The sequence below is a fragment of the Manihot esculenta genome, chromosome 17 (assembly GCF_001659605.2).
Source record: "Manihot esculenta cultivar AM560-2 chromosome 17, M.esculenta_v8, whole genome shotgun sequence".
Lineage (NCBI taxonomy): Eukaryota > Viridiplantae > Streptophyta > Magnoliopsida > Malpighiales > Euphorbiaceae > Manihot > Manihot esculenta.
The window spans coordinates 1,616,652-1,635,682 of record NC_035177.2 but is presented as its reverse complement, the minus strand read 5'-3'; the positions used below and the strand labels follow the sequence as shown (position 1 = coordinate 1,635,682).

Below are 19,031 nucleotides of genomic sequence, written 5' to 3'. Positions count from 1 at the left end.
TCAAATTTAATTTAAAATTACCTTTTTAATATTTTCTAACCAATAAATTTGAAAAAGCAATTCTCAACAATAACTCTAGAAAGTAATGGCAAACAGACCTGTTGAAAATAGAATTAAAGAGATATATTACTTTCAAGAATGCCAGAAAGTTGATGCCTTTCTCATCATTTATGACATGAGAAAATGCATCATTTCAACAATCTCAGAATAATTGTCGAACACATTTTACATAATTAAAAATGTTTCTAATTTTGGTTTTTTCTAAGAAAAAAGGGAAATAAAAGGAAATAACAAGATCCATCCACATTATTAGTGATTTCTTGGCAAAGATTATTACAGCTGCAAACAAATTAAGGGGTTACCAAGAAATGTCCTTGTATATGTAAGAATGCCAGAAAGTTGAAGCTTCTAATAATTTACATCGCATGAAAATGTACCAATTCAACAATCTCAAAGCAACAATTGTCATACACAATTTACATAAAGGAAAGATGAAAGGAAAACAAAGAGAAACTCTTGCTGAAAACATAAATCAACACCCAATTCAGCACTCACAGAGTGCATCATTGTTTTTGGGTCCAGTGATTTGAGATGATGACCCTCTTAAACGATGCCGTTCTCATTTATGTATTCCACAAATTCATCAATGAGATAGGGCCAAGCACCCTCCGGATCATAATTTGATAGTGTGGGATCTACTGTCTGCACAATATAAAAAACAATATATATAAATATAATCACCACTATAAGGTTAAGAAATTATTCTTATAATACAAATAGAAGTCATCTACACGAGAAATAAGTACACCCTCAACATTTTCCAACAGAACAATATTTTAGGTTCTCTTTGCTCTCTAATGTCTTTGACAGAATGTAATTATATTAGAAATTGCACCTCTGTAATTCAAATTTAATTTAAGTTTCTGAAAGTTTTTTTTTCCTAATTAATGTCTTCACATATGTATACAGAATAAATTTTCTTAATGAATTTGTCTAAATTTTTAGGAAAATAATTCAACAAATTGAAACTATGAAATAACCAAGAAAAGCAGGCGGTAGCCAACATGTTGGAAAGCTCCGTGAAAATCATTTTGAGCAAACACAAATAAACTTTCGTTGTTATGTTTTTATAGGAGAAAAATAATAACAAGAGACAGAAGCACAAATGATAACCAAGCCGCCCTTACATTCTAGAAATTTGCAAAAGCATCATGTTTGATAAAACAAAAGATAAAAAATTAAAAAAAAAAAAAAAAAAAACACCGCAAATCCTCCAGTTTTTCACTAATAAACAAGCCTTAAGTTCTCAATTTTCAATTAGGATTGGAAAATATTACAGAAATCAGTTCAAATCCTTCGCAACTAAAAGTATCCTTAATTTTCAGGTAGGAGAATCTGGAAAGTAAAGGCTCCTTTCAAGAAACTCGTCTTTTTATGGGATAAATTTCAAAGAGGAGGTTAACCATTAACAATCTTCAAAAAGGGATAATATTGTGGTAACTAAATATTTTCTTCTGTAAGAAAGCAGAAGCCAACCTGATTTGTAGTTGGGCTGGACTTATAGATGTCGGCATATATTCATTTTTTGGGTAATGGGCGGAAGCAGGACAACTGAAGAGGCCTTGGAAGAGCATGCTTAAATTCAATGGAATAGTAGTTTTAACTATGATCCCTATTTTACCAAATTTTACCCACTACTGGGGGGCAAACAAATAAGCCTTTGAAGACACAGAAAGGTCTCTATCCAACTGCTGGGTACTAATTAATCTTTCTTGCTCTCTCTATTATAAAAGAAACTGGGAATAAAATCAATTTCAAAACTTCCTATCTTACCCTGGTAAATTCCAATAGTTGAGCCCAAGTGTCCTTAGAGATTGCTTTATTGTGCCGAGCCTGAAATGAAAGCCACTAAAGCATAAGGAAAAGAAAAAAGGAATATAAATCAAGCACAAAATTATAAATTATAAATAGTCAATAGAAAGTGCTTCTTTAGTTCACAGGATCCGACCAGAATTTATTAATTTGACAAGTTCCTATCCATATAAAATTCTGGTGAAACAGACAGCATAGATCATCAAGCATGGAAGAAAATCATGACCTAGAACTTAATGCCTAATGAGGAAATACCATAGAAACAAAGTTTCAGATTATTCTAGCCATACATTCCTTTTGTAGCAATGAGGTTCTGGGACATCCACACCACTCAACATGACATGCTCATCTTATGATGCAGGGTACTATTGATACATACATTACTTTTTAACAATACAAAACTTAAAAGAGCACCAGTATTCTTCAAACTCACTCTGAATTTCAATGACAGCCTCGGAATCACATGGAATCAAATAATTTTAGGAGGATCAAGGCATTCGGAATCAAAATTATGCTTGGAAAGCATGGGAGCAATCATAAAAGGATATTTGCAGCATGATTCAACAAAATGCATCAAGATCACTTTGGGTAGCTAAAGGCTTAAACCCATATTTTATTATGCTTGCCCATATTTTCTATTGTAGTGAGTTTGGGATTTGAGTTATTTTGAGCTTCAATGTTATTGAGTATTTTTAGGCCATTATGATGTAAATTCGTCCATATTACTAGAGTACGATTACTTAACTTGTTTTAGTTGGATTAGGCTTACTTTCCTAGTTTAGGTAGGATTTTCTTATATTAGTAGGATTAGCTAATTGTTTTTATCATTTTACAAGAATTAGTAATGTTATCCTTGTACTGTTAGGATGAAATTTAGTTTTCCTCCTTCAAATAAGATTTATTTTATTATCCTATTTCAATTAAGATTTATTTTGTTTCCTATTTTCAACTATGATTTGCTTTGTATTTCAATTAGGACTTGTTTTATTTGTCAGGATTAGAAGATATTTTCCTATAAATAGCATTTATTTGTACATATGGAGAGTGTTATATTTTTAATAATGTAAATTTATTCTTAAAACTTTAATCCTTTTATCCGTGGAAAACATGATTAATATTTTGTGCCTCCATGTTTAGTTACTTTTTAATGATCTTTCTTATGGCATTTTAATTTGGATTTTATTGCTCCATTATCTTTTGTTTCTAGTTACATTGATTGATTAGAGTTGTGGTAGAACAACCTTTGAAAGATATATTTAGCATCTTTTGCCATTAAAATTGTGTGACGAGATTTTTTTATTAGAAGTTGATCATGAATTCTGCATCAACTACGATCACACTAAAGAAGATGACATCAGTTTACTCAGCAATCCAAAGCTTTAATTTCAAGCACCTATCACCATGTACTAGACTGAAAAGAAACCAGCTACTGTTTGACTTAGGTTGTAAACAATCTCACCAACTGACAAGAAGAATACACCTTACCCAACTATTTGGTCACATCAACTCACGGTTGTTAAAAGGCACTAGGTAGGCCTGGAGCCAAAAACAACTTTTTTTCAACAGTAAAACAAAAAACAGAGAGAAGAAGAAGCAGAGAAAGAAGAGAAGGAAGAAGGTGGTCATATTGGAACTTGGAAGAGAAAGTGGTTTTACTAATATTTAAATGTCACTCTTTTCCTTGGAAGAAGAAAAGGCATGGGAATCTTTTGACTTTTCTTCTTTTTTTGCTTTTTTCCTTAGTATTAGTAGGCATTAGTAATATGAAAATAAAATATTAATATCGACATTAGTAATATATAATAAATAATATTTATTTATTTGTAAATAATATTTATTTATAGAAAATTAACATTAATTTCTTTACTTATATTTATATATTTTATTTTTTATTCTACATTATATTATTATTCTATTTTTTATATTTATAATTACATTCTATATTTATATTTTGTATCAAATAATGTTATACAAATTATTCTATTATATTATTCAATTATATAGTATATATAATTTATATAATTTAAAAAATTATATATTATTTTATTTTTAGTTAATATTATTATTTATCAATTATTAATTTTTTATTATTTAATTATTTATATATTATAATAATTATAATTTTTATTTATATATTAATTTATTTATATATATTTAAAAAAATTAATATTAATCTTCTACACATTATATAGGTATAATTTATCACCAACTATATTTTATATATTTAAAATTTATATAAAAAAATTATTGGCTTTGTCGCCTTTTTCAAAAAGGCGATAGAAGACTCTATCACCTCCCGACTTGATAATACCGTATCAACTACAAGCCAAAATGGAATTGAATACCGTGGAAGACTAGTTGCAACACCAGAAATCCATCATTTTGTTCAACATAAACTTTAGAGTGACGAGCATATTCTGTTGAGAATTATGAGCACAGGAATGCAGATCATTGATAAGAATTAAGATGAAAAGACGGACTTTAGATTAAAATGTATAAACTATAATGTATATTATATATACATATATATTTAAATTTTATATAAAAAAAATTTTGGTTTTATTGCCTTTCTCAAAAAGGCGATAGAAGACTCTGTCATCTCTCAACTTAATAACACTGTTCTACAAGCCAAAATGGAACCGAATACCATGGAAGACTAGCTGCAACACCATAAATCAATCATTTTGTTCAACATAAACTTAAGAGTGACAAGCATATTCTGTTCAGAATTACAAGCACAGGAATGCAGATCATTGATATGAATCAAGATGAAAAGATGGACTCAGCAGAGAATGTTATAAGCCCAGGAAGGCACAGAGTCTATTTTAGAAGAAAGAAGATGGGAAACAACAGGTTCTGGAATCATTGAGCTGGAAGGAAAGAGGATAGAGGAGCCAAATCAATTGGAGAGGATTGAGGAGATCCCACCTGGAGATCCTTCTGACAGATTGAACAGTTGAAGAATCTATAAATAGAGTGAGGAGAAGGGAAAAGGGCATGCAGTATTCTGTTATTGTTTTGGCAGTATAACGGGGCAACAGAGTTAGATTCTCTAGCTAATTAGAAGCTTCTTAATTGATTTCATGTTTCCAGAAAATAATGCCAGGATATTCCTTGAGGGATTGTGATTGAGAAAGATTGCTTTATATTATTTACTGCTCTTGGTAATTTATACAATTTCTCTTCCATATTTATTCTATTGAAAAATATTCATGTTCCTAACTCTATCAATCATCAAAGAGACAGGCCTCTATACTGAACTTGGCTTGAAATTTTGCTTCCCCTCGCCAAAATACCCTATGCTACTTTTATTTGGTTTGTACTTCATAAGCCCTTTAATTTTTTTTAATCTGGAACTTGTCCAAATAAGCCACATTCCAACTATTGATTTATGTTCATCTCTTTAACAAAGAGTGTAATAAAATCCCTAGCTAATTAGTATCATTATGTATGTGATGATGTATGGGAAAATATGGGAGTTGCTGTCATGTGACTAGGTTAGTAGCTATATAAGGTTAAGGTTCACTTCTTGTATGCCATGTTGATTGATAAAGAAATCATCTCACTTTCCGCATAAACTTCTGCTCTATCTATTTCTCTGTTTTCCTCCCTCTTTCTCTTATTTTCTTGGATGCCAAACTAGTTGCAGGAATCACTATGCAACATCATATGGGAAAAAAAGGGAGTTGTGGTTAAATGAGTAGTTAGGCAGCTATAGAAGGGGAAGAATCACTTCTTGCAAGTTGTGTCAATTCACAACGAAAATCCTACTCTTGCCCTGTAAACTTCTACTCTCTCCCTTCTCTCTGTTTCCTTGATTCCTCCCTCTTTCTCTCATTTTCTTCTATTTTCTTGATTCCCAAACACAGTTGCAGAATTTCTCTGCAACAAGTTGTACCAAAGCAAAATAGAACTTTGGCATCCATGTAAATTAAAGAAAGAGGGAAGAAACCAGAGAAACAGAGAAGATTACAAGCAAGTAAATGTGTGCCCGTGAGAGAGAGCAGATGATTCCAATTTTTGGTGTACGTTTTTCCCTTTTTGAGTGCCCTTTACATCAGTACCATAATAGAATAAGATTTAAGAGCAAAATACGAACTTTACTTTGCAAACAAGATTTTGCAAAAAAAAAAAAAAAAAAAATTAAATGTGAATATATTGCTAATTTGCTACCCATGTTTCAACATGTAAGATATCAATGGGACAAATCACAGAAAGGCAGTCATCAGTTATCACAAGTTTGCATATGAATGCAGGTAAGAACCATATCATCACTCACCATAATTCATAAAAATTTTGAATAACTCACAAAGAATAATAGAAAATGGCTTTAAAAAGCTACCTGCAAGAACTGGCACCAGTGATCAACCAATGGCCAGCGCCTCTCAGCAAACAGCAGTTGCCACATTCCAATAGCTGTATCCAATGCCAACGATTTTTGACCCTGTAATCAATTGAAACCCTCAATGCCAGCAGTTTATAGGGACACATGAGCATTGAAAAATCATTCATATTCTAGGCCCTAACTGAACAAGAAAAGAAACGGTGCTAATTTTTACTCTCTAAACAATATAGGTATGTCCAATAATATATGTTAAACTGGGAAGATAAAACAACAGATATTTAAAAGAACTCACAAGTACAAAAGATCAAGTGGATGAACAGAATGCGCACCTTACCAAAATTTCAGGGAACACCTACACTTGGAAACATTTTCAAAGAATATTTTCTTAATTACAATGCCTATGGCATCTATCCATAGGTGGCAATACTTTAAACTCTCTGTATTACTCATCCCATATGCCCACAGCATTCTCATGACTATAGCATCATTACCTCAAGCACAGATGGACCTAGAACAACAAAAGAAAATAGAATATAAAATCTTACCTACCCTGGAACTCAGCACAGTGCGGTAGGTTTCTTTGGATTTATTAATTAGAATGAAATATTCTTGTGTGGCATGTGAATAGAAATGGATGATCACGAAGGAGGAGAATAACCATTTGAAAATTTCATACAAGGGAAAAGATCATTTAGTCATTATATGGATGGAAGTACACGGAAACCAGACCATAAAGTCCAGAAAGAGCACAGGAGAACCGAGTGGAAAGATCATTGAGGTGCTAATGACTGGAAGAGCAAGGATTATAAAGCTATAGTTAGAAGAACTTGTGCTTGCATTAATATGCACTGATGTTAGCTGGAAAATCATGTGGAATTTTGAAGAGAGACAAGGATGGGAATGCAAAAGAAGCAACATCTCAATAGTATTAAAAGGGGAGAAATTTTAAATAAGTTGTTCATTCTCAAATGGAAAGACACAAATGTACCAAGAATGGGAATCTATTGATGTAACATTCAGTTCCTTAATCTATTTGACCCATAGTTGTCAAATCGAGAATCGAAATCCTAATATTTTGAATCGAGAATAGAATTGAATCGTAAGATTCAGTGCAACTTCTGAAAAATCAATTGCAAATTACACACACACATATATACCTATTAATTTTATTAAAAGATATTAAATGTTTAAATTGCATACATGCACACATACATACATATATGTCTTTTCCCCTTTTCTTGTGGAATTTGGACATTTGCTTCCCTTCACTTTACGAATTGATCAATTTGTAACTATTCTCACGATTTACCTTTGCTTCATGCAATTCTTATCCGATTCTTAGCTACTTATGATACACTCATCGATTCGTATTTTGTTAGATTAATGATTCAAAACGAGATACAAGTCAAATGATTTTAACAACACTGATTTGACTCTTGGAATCACTATCTGAGGAAGTGACATCACTGGGGTGTAAATGAAAATCATAAATTCATTGAACCACTACCAACATAGAGAAAGCATCCCCATAGTCATCTCTGCTGTAAGTAGAACCAAAATTCAAAGAACTCTGTTGCATAGGCTTTAGATTCAGGCATTGTAGAGATATTGTTAAAATCTAAAATCAAGTATTTTTAGTTTTATGTTCACAACAACAAGAAATAGCTGCATTCCAGTCCAATTTCTTGTCATTCATCTTAATCTTGCAGACCTAAGCTCTCTCTTTTTTCCCTTTCAAAACCACATACATCTGCAACACCAAGATGAAATCGATGTACACCTCCTTCCATAATAAATACCTAAAATCAAGTGTCCTTTCTCACCTTCCAGCACAAAGTTAACTATTCCTTTGAAGTCAAATATTTGATTTCTTCGATCTCATAGGACAAAAGGTTAACAGGCTTCAAAACATTATGCTAAGATTTGTGTCAGGTTTCAATATAAAAATAAAAAATGGCAAGGCTTCAAATCAGATACAATCGTCAACATAGGTATTTTTTTTTCTCCCATAGATTACAGAATTACATTAGAAATTTACACTTGTCAGATTAAAAAAGAAAAATGAGAGATGATGTGTGGGGAGCCTAGAGCATTAAGACAACTACTTCAAAGCACAACCATATGCAAGGCAGATAAAAATCAGGTCAGAGGATAAAATATTAAGGCAGGGGGTCAACTCTCAAGAATTTGTAATCTTCTTAGCAACAAAACAGTTACAGGTTAGTATGGAAACTGGGTCCAAATTTGGAAATGATACCACGTAAAAGCAAATAAGGATAGGAATCAATTTCTTCAACCGATCAAGATAATAATATCAAATGGTTCTATCTTCCGTAGATGTTCAGTTGAGATTTATAAGAGGACTCTTCTTCTGAAACCAGATCTCTGAACCAACAAGGTAAGCTAAGGCCTAAAAGCAAACACCAATTACCAGACCAATATTGTAGCTATATCAATGGCAGATTGCTTTGCCTATTACATGCTAGTTATGCAAACTACAAGTATACGCAAGACATGTACTAGTCCTTGATGATATATGGGTACCTTTTCTTTTGCCCAACCAAAAGCAAAGCTGTATATCTCACGAAACTTTTCTGGACAATCAGAGAAAAGATAATGTTAACAAGCACATAAATAAATATCTCCGAAAAGGAACAATTTTTCAGAACATATGCATATGATAAAGCCTCTCCAACTAAATCAAAATGAAATTTTCGAAGTCTGTTCATGACAAAATTCTTCATATTTGACACTGTTGTACATACGTTCATCTTTCAGCTCAGATCGCATAAAAGGTATCCTTTCATGGAACTTTTCCAGAGAATCTATCCTGCCATCAAAACACACAACTGATATTAGGTTTGCATTCACATTATTTTAGACTATAACCAACCATTAGTTTAGAATCCAAGTCCAACAATAAATACAAAATGAAAATAAATGTACACTTACCCTAGTGCTCGTAGTCCTCCTATGAATTCCTGCTTTGAGAATTCACACATGGTGGCAGCCTTCATGTGCCATGAAACAACTAGCTGAAATAAGCAAATGCACGCATCAGCAAGATATTCAAGCAAACCACCATGACCATCATACATATGCTTTGAGTTGACAATCAAAAACAAAAATTTTGCAACACAAAATACACCAGAGTTTTATAATATGACACAATTGTGATGGACGCCCCTACGGATGCATGCTTTTGACAATGTAACACAAACATAAATTTCATGACGAAAAAATCACAATTGTTGTTGAAATAATAATGGTTCAGCCTCATGTCTGCAAAACCATGAAGCACCATTAAACTTGCACGTTCACACAGCTAGGGCCAGTTTGGATTTGAGGGGCACAAGCAATAAGCTTGTTTCTTCCAGCGTTTGGCATAAATATCATTTTGATAATTGGAGTCAGAGAAGCCTGATTACAATGCCAAAATCACTCTTAGAACTAGTAAAAAAAAATGCACATAGAATTCATGCCCAACCATAGCATGCACATAAATGTGCTGACCTCTTAGCCAAGTGTTAGTGCTTGAAAGAACTTAGATAAAACACATACAGAGAGAGCCCCACACCAGAAAAAGCTTTATGGGCTGACTGCAGTGAGATTCAGACTTAGATAACAAGACCATTAGGTCCCAAGTCCCAACTTTATAGAACATGGGATTAGCCTCAAGCTCAGTATACGAGCATGTGGACTCAAATTATAGCTAATGTTGAAAATGATGACGAAAAGAAGAAGAGGGAGCAGAAGCTTTGAGAGAAAAATGCTTGATGATTCCCCTCAAGCCAATTGGGGTATACTACTTACAAGAATACATACTAGATAAGAAAATAAATTGATTCCCTAATTATAGCCTAATCATATCCTAATTATATCACACAATTATATCCCTAATTATATACACAATCACTACAAATCTAGGTTATTTACAGAAAGTATCTCAACACTCCCCCTCAAGTTAAAGCGTACATGTCATATGCTCCAAACTTATTACAAATATACTCAATTCGTGAACCCCGAATAGATTTTATGAAAATATCAACTAGTTGATCATTTGAGATGACAAAACTAGTAGAAATGCATCCCGACTCAATCTTTTGCCTAATAAAATGGCAATCCACCTCTATATGTTTCGTCCTCTCATGAAAAACTGGATTTGATGCAATATGGAGGGCAGCTTGATTATTATATTTCAATTCCTGAAAGAGTTGCTTCAACCAAATGAGTTCGCATGTTGCCAAAGCCATAGCTCAATATTCTGCTTCTGTACTTGGTTTTGCAACCACACCCTATTTTTTACTTTTCCAGGATATAAGATTCCCTCCAATCATAATATAATATCCTGAAGTAGATCGTCTATCTGAAGGGAAACCTGCCCAAACTGCATCTAAATAGCCAACATTTTGTGAGCGACCCTTGTCCTCATAGAGTAGACCATGTCCTAAAGCTCATTTGGTATATCTAAGAATACAAACCAGTGAATATTGTATGGGATTTGAAGAAATTGACTAACCACACTTATAGCAAAAGAAATATATGGTCGAATGATAGTGAGATAATTGAGCTAGCCAACTAATCTTATGTATCTAGCAGGACCTTTAAGTGGCTCCCTCTATTCAGAAACCAGTTTGACATTTAGATCTATGGGAATGTCCACATGTCTACAGTCTAACATGTCTGTTTCTTCCGATATATCCAAAGATATTTTCGTTGAGAAATTGCAATACCTGTTTTAGATTGTGCCACTTCAATCCCCAAGAAATACTTCAATTTTCCCTGATTTTTAATTTGGAAATGACTAAACAAATGTTGCTTAAGCTGAGAGATTTCATCATGATCATTTCCTGTAATGACAATATCATCAACATAAACCACCAAGTAAATGCATCTATCGCCATTATGATTAAAATACGGAATGATCAAAATTACTTCTAGACATTCCAAACTGTTGAACTACAATGCTGAATCATCCAAACCATACTCTAGGAGGCTGTTTTAGATCATACAAGGAGCATCAAAGACAATATACTAAGCCTGACTCTCCCTGAGCAACAAACCCTGGAGGTTGCTCTATATAGACTTCTTCGGCGAGCTCACCATGAAGAAAGGCATTTTTAATGTCCAGTTGATGAAAGTCCAGTGATTAATTGCAGTCAGTGAGATAGAAAGTATCACTGTAATCAAGCCCAAAAATCTGTGTAACATTTAGCTACAAGGTGAGCTTTAAGGCGATCAATTTTGCCACCAGGTCCCACCTTAACTGTGTAAACCAGCGACAACTAATAGTAGACTTGCCAGGTGGTAAAGATACTAGTTCCCAATTCATTATTATGAAGACCAGTCATCTCCTCAATCATTGATTACACCAACCAGGATGATCCAATACTTCTCTAACTGTTTTGGTCATAGAAACAACAGACACAGTGGAAACAAAAGTATAATAGAAAGGAGACAAATGATGGTAACTCAACATTATAAATGGGATGAGAATTTCGAGAAGAGCGAATATGTTTTCAGAGAGCAAAAGGAGTAGCTATTGTTACTGAATACATGACCGAAGTAGGTGAGTCATTAGAAATACCTGCATCAGGGATAGAAGTATCATTGTTATTAGTAGATGGGTGAGGCCGACATGTATAAACCTGAAGAGGTGGTGTAGGAGTGGGAGATGGACTAACTTGAGGCCAAGGAGAAATAAGAGTTGCAGGTATAGGCAAAACTCTAGAAACAAAGGTTTTGTGCATTGGACTAAAAGAAAAGGGGAGATTTCAAAAAAGGTGACATCTGCAAAGACAAAATATCTATTAGTAGTGGGATCATAGCATTTTTAACCTTTTTGAAGCCGAGAATAGCCGAGAAAGACACGTTTAACTGATTTGGTTGGAGTTTGTCTTTACCAGAGTATGACCATGAACAAAACATATACATTCAAAAACTCGCAGAGACAACGGGTTGGAGGTCTAGTTAGGAAAGAGAACCAAATGAGGACTCTGATGCTGCAAAACAGAGGAAGGCATACGGTTGATCAAGTATGCAGGCAGCAAGGAACGCCTCGCCCCAAAAATGCAACGGAACATTATGATGTATAAGTAAGATGCGGGCGGTTTCAATCAAATGCCCATTTCTTCACTCGGCAGCACCATTTTGTTGAGGAGTATGGGCACAAGAAGTCTGGTGAGTAACACCCTGAGTAGACAAGAAATGAGAAAAAGAAGAGGAAAGATATTCTCACGCATTATCACTACGCAAAACCTTAATGCGAACACCAAATTGATTATGTATTTTAGCACAAAATTTTTGAAAAATGGAGAATAACTCAGAGCGATTCTTCATTAAAAAAAAAAGCCAAGTGCAACGAGAATAATCATCAATAAAAGTAACAAAATACTGAAATCCCAAAGTTGTATTGACACGATTTGGACCCCAAATGTCTGAATGAACAATATCCCCCAAATGTCTGAATAAACAATGTCAAACATCGAGGTGGCCTTGTTATTGACTCGTTTGGGAAATGAAGCCCGAGTTTATTCCCAAGTTGACATGACTCATATGCTAAAGAAGACAAAGAAGAAAGACTAGGGATGATTTTCTGCAATTTGAGAAGATTATAAGGTCCCAAACTGTTATAAATAAGCTCAACGGAAGTGGTAGAAACAAAAGCAACTGGAGAGGTGGAGAGGTGGTGCAATCCTTGTGACTCAAATCCCGTTCCAATCATTCTCTCAGTGCTCTGGTCCTGCACCACAACAGAATCAGCAATAAAGGTTACTGAACAATTAAGATTTTTGGTCAATTTGCTAATGGAGATTAAATTATATGAACATTCAGGAGTGAACAAGACAGTAGTTAAGGGAATAGAAGAAAGGAGTTGTACTTTTTCTATTCCTTTAATTTGAGTTTGTGAACCATTAGCTAAGGTAACTTTAAATGGTGTGAAAGGTGAAACAAGAGTAGAGAAAAGATTGTGATTACCAGAGATGTGATCAAAAGCACCAGAGTCTAGGATCCATGGACCTACAAGTGAAGACTTAGACAAGCAAAGGAATTACCAGAGTGAGCACTGCTGGAAGATGGAGGATGTTGCTTAGCTGTTTGGAACTGTAAGTATTCTTTATAGTCTTCTCCGGTTAAAGTGATTGAATCTAGTTCCTGAGATTTATTGGTAGGTTGTGGAAGCAGGCCTTCTTCATTAGATTGGGCAAGATGAACTGTTGACTTGCCTGTATTATCGAGTTGATTGAGCCGTGATGGTCGGCCATGAAATGCCCAACATGCATCCCATATGTGGCCTTTCTTATCACAATAGGAGCAATGAAACTTCTTCCCTTTACCTTTGCGATTTCCTCTTGTCCTTGATTCCCTTGCTACACAGCCAAAACTAAGGATTCCATATCTGTAGTGTCACTCTTACTAAGGAAAATACGTAAGAGCCTAACCGACACTTCTTCTAAAGTTGGAATAATGGAACCAATCAAAATTTGATCTTTCACAAAACAAAGGTCAGGTCGCAACCCAATTAATGCCAAAACCATAAAGAATTTATCTCGTTGTTCTTGCGCATCAACATCATCAGTAAAAGGCATAAGAGAATTAAATTCATCTTTCAGTGTTTCTACTTGACCCAAGTAACTAGTCATATTCTGATGATTACATTGTAAGTGAACTATATCTGACACAACCTTATAGATGCATTGTACGTCATTAGTATACAATGTTTTGGCCTTAGTCCAAACCTTACAATAAATTTTGCAAGACTGAAACAAAGCAAACAATTTTGGATCTAATGAATGCCATAAAAGACTACATAGTTTAGCATCAATCTTAACCCAGTTGCAGTGATATCAGTGGCATTTTTTGTTAAATGATCATCAAACCGCTGTCCTAAAAACTATAATTCTACTAATTTAGCCCAAAACACATAATTATTACTTCCTTGCAACTTCACCGTAGCAATTGAAAAGAAAGGTTTAAGAGACTCAAAACCTGTATTGAGGATATTTTGCTTCTCAGACATGTCCAGAGAGACTCTAGAACAATAGGGAACTGAATAGAAACCTGAATCTGCCAAAAAAGGAGGATTTGTGCCTATGAACAGTAAATCCGAAGCTACTGTTCACAATAGACGAGTGAAGAAGGGCTGGACAGGTGACCGGACCTACTGAGCTGGAGTGGTCACCAGCGTGAAAAGGTCGACATAGAACAGTTCACGCGCTGGCGTGTGTATCAGAGACAGATGGCTTGAGTGGCATGTGGCGGCGCGTGGGGCCGATTCTGGTGGCGGCGCTTTCGCTGATCAGAAGCCGGCGAGAAAGATGGGCTAGATGGTGAGACCAACTGATTTTTAGAAAGTCTCCAAAGCAAGGTGACAGATCTGCCACTGTCAGCTGAACCAAGTTTCTTGGCTCTAATACCATAAAAACGATGATGAAAAGTAGAAGAGGGAAGCAGAAGCTTTGAAAGAAAAATGCTTGATGATTCCCCTCAAGCTAATTGGGATATATATATTACTTACAAGAATACATTTTAGGTAAGAAAATAAATTGATTCTCTAATTATAGCCTAATCATATCCTAATTATATCACACAATCATATCACTAATTATGTACACAATCATATCACAAATCTAGACTATTTACAGAAAGTATCTCAACATATTACAAGCATATGAAGTCTCCTCAATGTAGTTTACATCACTTAGCATTTATAATTCCAGTAAGGAACTTTCTTTAGATATAAAAAATTATTGCAAAAACCTAACGTTTGTTGTGAAATTACTATATTCTGAATATGCAATTAAATGGGTGAACCTTTCTTTTTGTATTGATAAAAAATATGAAGCTCCATCTTGCAAATTGCTTTTCATTACCCAATTGAATAAAAGGGTTGTATAGAGAAGGAACTTTCTTCTTTCACTTGCAAACATTAGAAAACGATTTTAAAAAATTATTCTGACTTAAGCCCACATCTAGTTCCTAAATAAATACTAAACTTATTTGTATGAATCTCAAACCTCCAATATTAATGGGGAAGCAGACAATTCTTGTTCAATAAATGTATTTAAATTTATCCCCTTTATGTAACTGTAGAGAAATCCACCATGATTTCCTCTCGCTAAAGGACCACAAAAAGAGGCCAGAATCCATATCAACGGCCTTTTCCTCAAATCTTGTAATTGCTAACTCCCAAGCACTAGAAGTTTTAAGGCAAAAAGCCTATTTTAGCCCTTAAGTTCTAGGTCTATAGTCAGATACACCCTTTAACTTATTTTGGGTCCAAATAGGCTCTTCAACTGTTAAAATAAATCAAATAAGACCTTTAAATTTTAATAATAGATCAAATATGCTCTTGGGGAATATATAAACCCTTTAAAATCTAAAAAAAGCGAAATAAAGCTTTCAAATTTTTAAAATACATCAATAAAATAATCCACATTTTTAAAATAGTTCTGTCAGCTTATATTGTCTACTAACCTCTCAATAGAATAATCGACATCATTTTTTACTAGATCACATTAAATTAGTGATGATCACCATGAGGAAGACAATAAACCCATTGAGAAGCTTTCTGAACCATTTAACAAAAGGCAAATTATCAATTTGTTCTAGTGATACATTAAATACTCATCATGATATTATATATCGAATACATAAAATAATTGATGAAAACCTCATGCACTGGAAAAAATTTTCATGCGTGGCTTTACACCTTTACCTAGATTGAATTGAAACAAAATATAATCTATTCTCTTTGTTTGTCTATTTTAAAAAGTTAAAGAACTTATTTTATCCCATTTTGAAATTTGAAGGGCATATATGCACTCTTAGGATACATTTATTTTGATCTATCTTAAAAAAATTAAATGACTTATTTGGCCTATTTAATAAGTGAACAGCTTGTTTGGACCAAAAAAAAGTTTTAAGGGTTTATTTTACTATTCGGCATCGCTAATACTTTAAGGGCTAAAATAGACCTTTTTCCGAGCTTTAAGGAAAGGACATAGGAAATTGGGAGAACATGGGATAAAGGAAGCAACATCTTGTCTATCTTTCTATAAATTTCTCGACTTTCCATGCAATATTCAATCAAATTCTTTAAAAGTTGTCTCCAACGCAAAAAGAAAATTAACATCTGCACATATGTGCATCTTGTAATGTAAGGTATGGTCAAAGCATTTATTGTATACGTACCATAACTATATCTTGAGGATCCACCTGACAAAAAAGAAGGTTTAAATCTCATTACAGCATGTAAAAAATAATAATAATAATAATAAAGAGCACAATGAGGGAAAAAAATATATATATATTACCTTGAAATAATTCAAACACAAACCAAATAAACCACAGATTTGTAGAAATTTATGAGGTGTAAACATCAATGTAGGGTAACTCAAAAAGTATCCATGAAATTCCAACATTAAGAACATTAAATTCAGTGTAAATGTTGATTAACCAGCAAGGGCACAGCTACCTGAAGGTCATTGCAAAGGAGAGTGATTCCATCAACTAGTACCATATCAACATGCGGATCTGCAAAAGAAATCAAAATAAAGCCTCCTATTAAATGAGAAACTGCTTGCATGCACCAAAATATCCATGTTTCACATCATTAATAAATTTATAAAAAAATAAAATAAAATAAAAAAGCAATTAGTTCAGAAGTAGTACAAAAACTTCCCGAGTTAGAGACCATTATGGGAGTTTCTCAATCACAACCGTCCCCACTTATTAATGGCTCATCCATACTACAAACAAATCCAAAGTTACTTTTAGGCTGTACATGTCCCACAGTTAAATAAGTCCTTAGCTTCTCCATTTGTCCAGAATTTAACAGGGAAAAAAATTAAGATACTTCAATAGGTAATCTATAACGTTGCTGAAACAAAATTTGCAAATCATAATATGCACATAAATATTGTTGAGCAACAAAAATTAAAAAAATAACAATTAATATAAACTCATAAGTGCATTGCGCCTACAAACAAAATCACAGGAAACAAAATCAAAATTGTTTGCTTTAAAGTGGACGAAAATTAGGTGGGTCAGATGCTTGGAGTGATTTAAAGGATTAATTTAATCATGAAACCCATTTCAGTAAAAATAAAAAATAAAGCAAGCAATTCACAATACTAAAATGTCAAGAGGATAACACTGCAATGTAGTGTAAAGCTTGCCTTTATATCTATTGTAAAGCCTTTCCAAATATCTAGAATCAGTAAATGTTTTAATCTGGGGTTGGTTGTAGAAGACATCAAATGCTCCTTCAAGATGCCAATCTCTGCCCTTGAAAGACTGGAAGGAAGCTTTCTCACTGCACCAAAAACAAAAATATTAAAATTTTCCAAACCCTAGTCTAGATTATCTCAAATTACAGATGGAAAATAGACAGACTTTGCACTTGACATTGAGACAATCCCGTCCTCTTCCTCTTGTCGAAATTTCTTCTTGGATTTCTTAGAAAACTTGAGATTTGTGGGATTCAACATCTAATTTTATTCTTAATCTTCAATATTTCATGCTATTCAGATCTCCTTCCTTCTACTATGTGCCCCGCAATTCCAAAAGGAGATTGTTTGGATTGGGGCGTGTAGATTTGAAGGAAGGAAATTCTCAGAATCTGGCTCACTGCAATATCCCTAAATACGAAAGCCGACTCTTACTTCAGAATCGGGTCATTTCAGGCGGACATTATCAGCAATTTAGCCTGCACAAAATTTTTTTGAAAAGTTACATTTTAGTCCCTATATCTATTGAATTTAAAAAATATATTAAAGGGCAAATTATATTTTAATTAACACTTATGTCCCTCCATTTTAACGATCCAACACTTAATTCTCTCACTTTCTCTTCCATCTGAATTCGTAGTTCTTCCGTCAAAAATAACCGTTTGGTCAAAGAGTCAAAGGTGAGAGATGAAATTTTTTACCAAAAATACCCTTAATGAAATTGTTAAAATCCATTTCAACGTGAAATCTCTCCATCCTTCTTACGCAATTGAATATTTTGTTACTTACAGCTTCTAGATTCTCAACAGCTGTTGCAAGCATAGAGGACAAGTCTCTAACATGAGCAATATTAGTTAGTTGCATCCCAAATTCAAGGATGGGCACTGGCCTTTTCTGAACAATCTCTGTTTAGAACAAAACATCGTCAATTTTGTTCTTGGACCAGTCCGCTACAGGCCTGTTTGTGAAGGTTGGTTAGGATTTGTTGCTTATATTAATAATGGGTTTGAGTCAATAGACATAATGTTGACAAACCTCACAGCATCAAGGTCCTTACCATTGCTATCTAACACCACATCAAAGGTTGCTCCTTCCACAGCTTTTCCAACTTCTGCTGGGTCTCCCCACACCGTCCGCCATCCCGCACTCACAATTTCCTAAATCAGAAAGAAAATGATAAAAGAAATCAAGTTCCCATAGAAATTTCATCAAGTTCCCATTGAAATTTCAATAATTATTTAATGATTTCTAGAACTCACTGTGAATTTGGTGAATGGCGGCCTTTTCATTTTGTCAGAATTCTGATCACCAACCGTCATGATAGTAACCTTATGGCCAAAACCCAGAAGCTCTTTCGCACAATAGAACCCAATAACTACATGACCACCGCTGTTTGTGTTAACTATATGGACCTTCTTCTTTGCGGCACTAGCCTTGACAGTGAAGGTTGAGGTAGAGAGGCACCTTGAAAATGTGGGGTATGTAAAGAAAGTTGGAGAAATAGAGAGAATAGAAGAGAGAGGGGAGGATTGAGAGGAAGGAGAAGAAAGAGAGATGCGCGGAGAGGATAAAAGAAATAGAAA

At 34.0% G+C, this 19,031-nt stretch overlaps 2 protein-coding genes across 3 annotated transcripts; both read right to left on the bottom strand.

Annotated features, from left to right (window-relative positions):
- Positions 1 to 350: 350 nt before the first annotated feature.
- On the bottom strand, positions 351 to 17,931 carry LOC110604615 (DCN1-like protein 1). Of its 2 annotated transcripts, XM_021742865.2 has the most exons (10): positions 17,615 to 17,918; positions 17,398 to 17,534; positions 16,695 to 16,753; positions 16,412 to 16,435; positions 9,170 to 9,252; positions 8,983 to 9,047; positions 8,762 to 8,811; positions 6,215 to 6,316; positions 1,834 to 1,893; positions 351 to 702 (listed from the first exon to the last, which is right to left on the bottom strand). In XM_021742865.2, exons 1-10 carry the CDS (start codon positions 17,707 to 17,709, stop codon positions 604 to 606), a joined length of 774 nt encoding a protein of 257 aa, XP_021598557.1. In that variant the 5' UTR covers positions 17,710 to 17,918; the 3' UTR covers positions 351 to 603. The 2 variants fall into 2 exon arrangements, with proteins under 2 accessions (XP_021598557.1, XP_021598558.1); XM_021742866.2 differs by lacking the exons at positions 351 to 702; positions 1,834 to 1,893; positions 6,215 to 6,316; ... (1 more) ...; positions 8,983 to 9,047; positions 9,170 to 9,252 and adding an exon at positions 11,794 to 12,959 and having other exon boundaries at positions 17,615 to 17,931.
- Positions 17,901 to 19,031, bottom strand: LOC110605408 (chloroplast stem-loop binding protein of 41 kDa a, chloroplastic-like; the record flags this gene model as incomplete). Its single annotated transcript, XM_021743988.1, has 5 exons — positions 17,901 to 17,927; positions 18,214 to 18,283; positions 18,365 to 18,406; positions 18,484 to 18,605; positions 18,708 to 19,031. Coding segments are annotated over 5 exons (585 nt in total), but the record flags the coding sequence as incomplete, so codon positions are not given.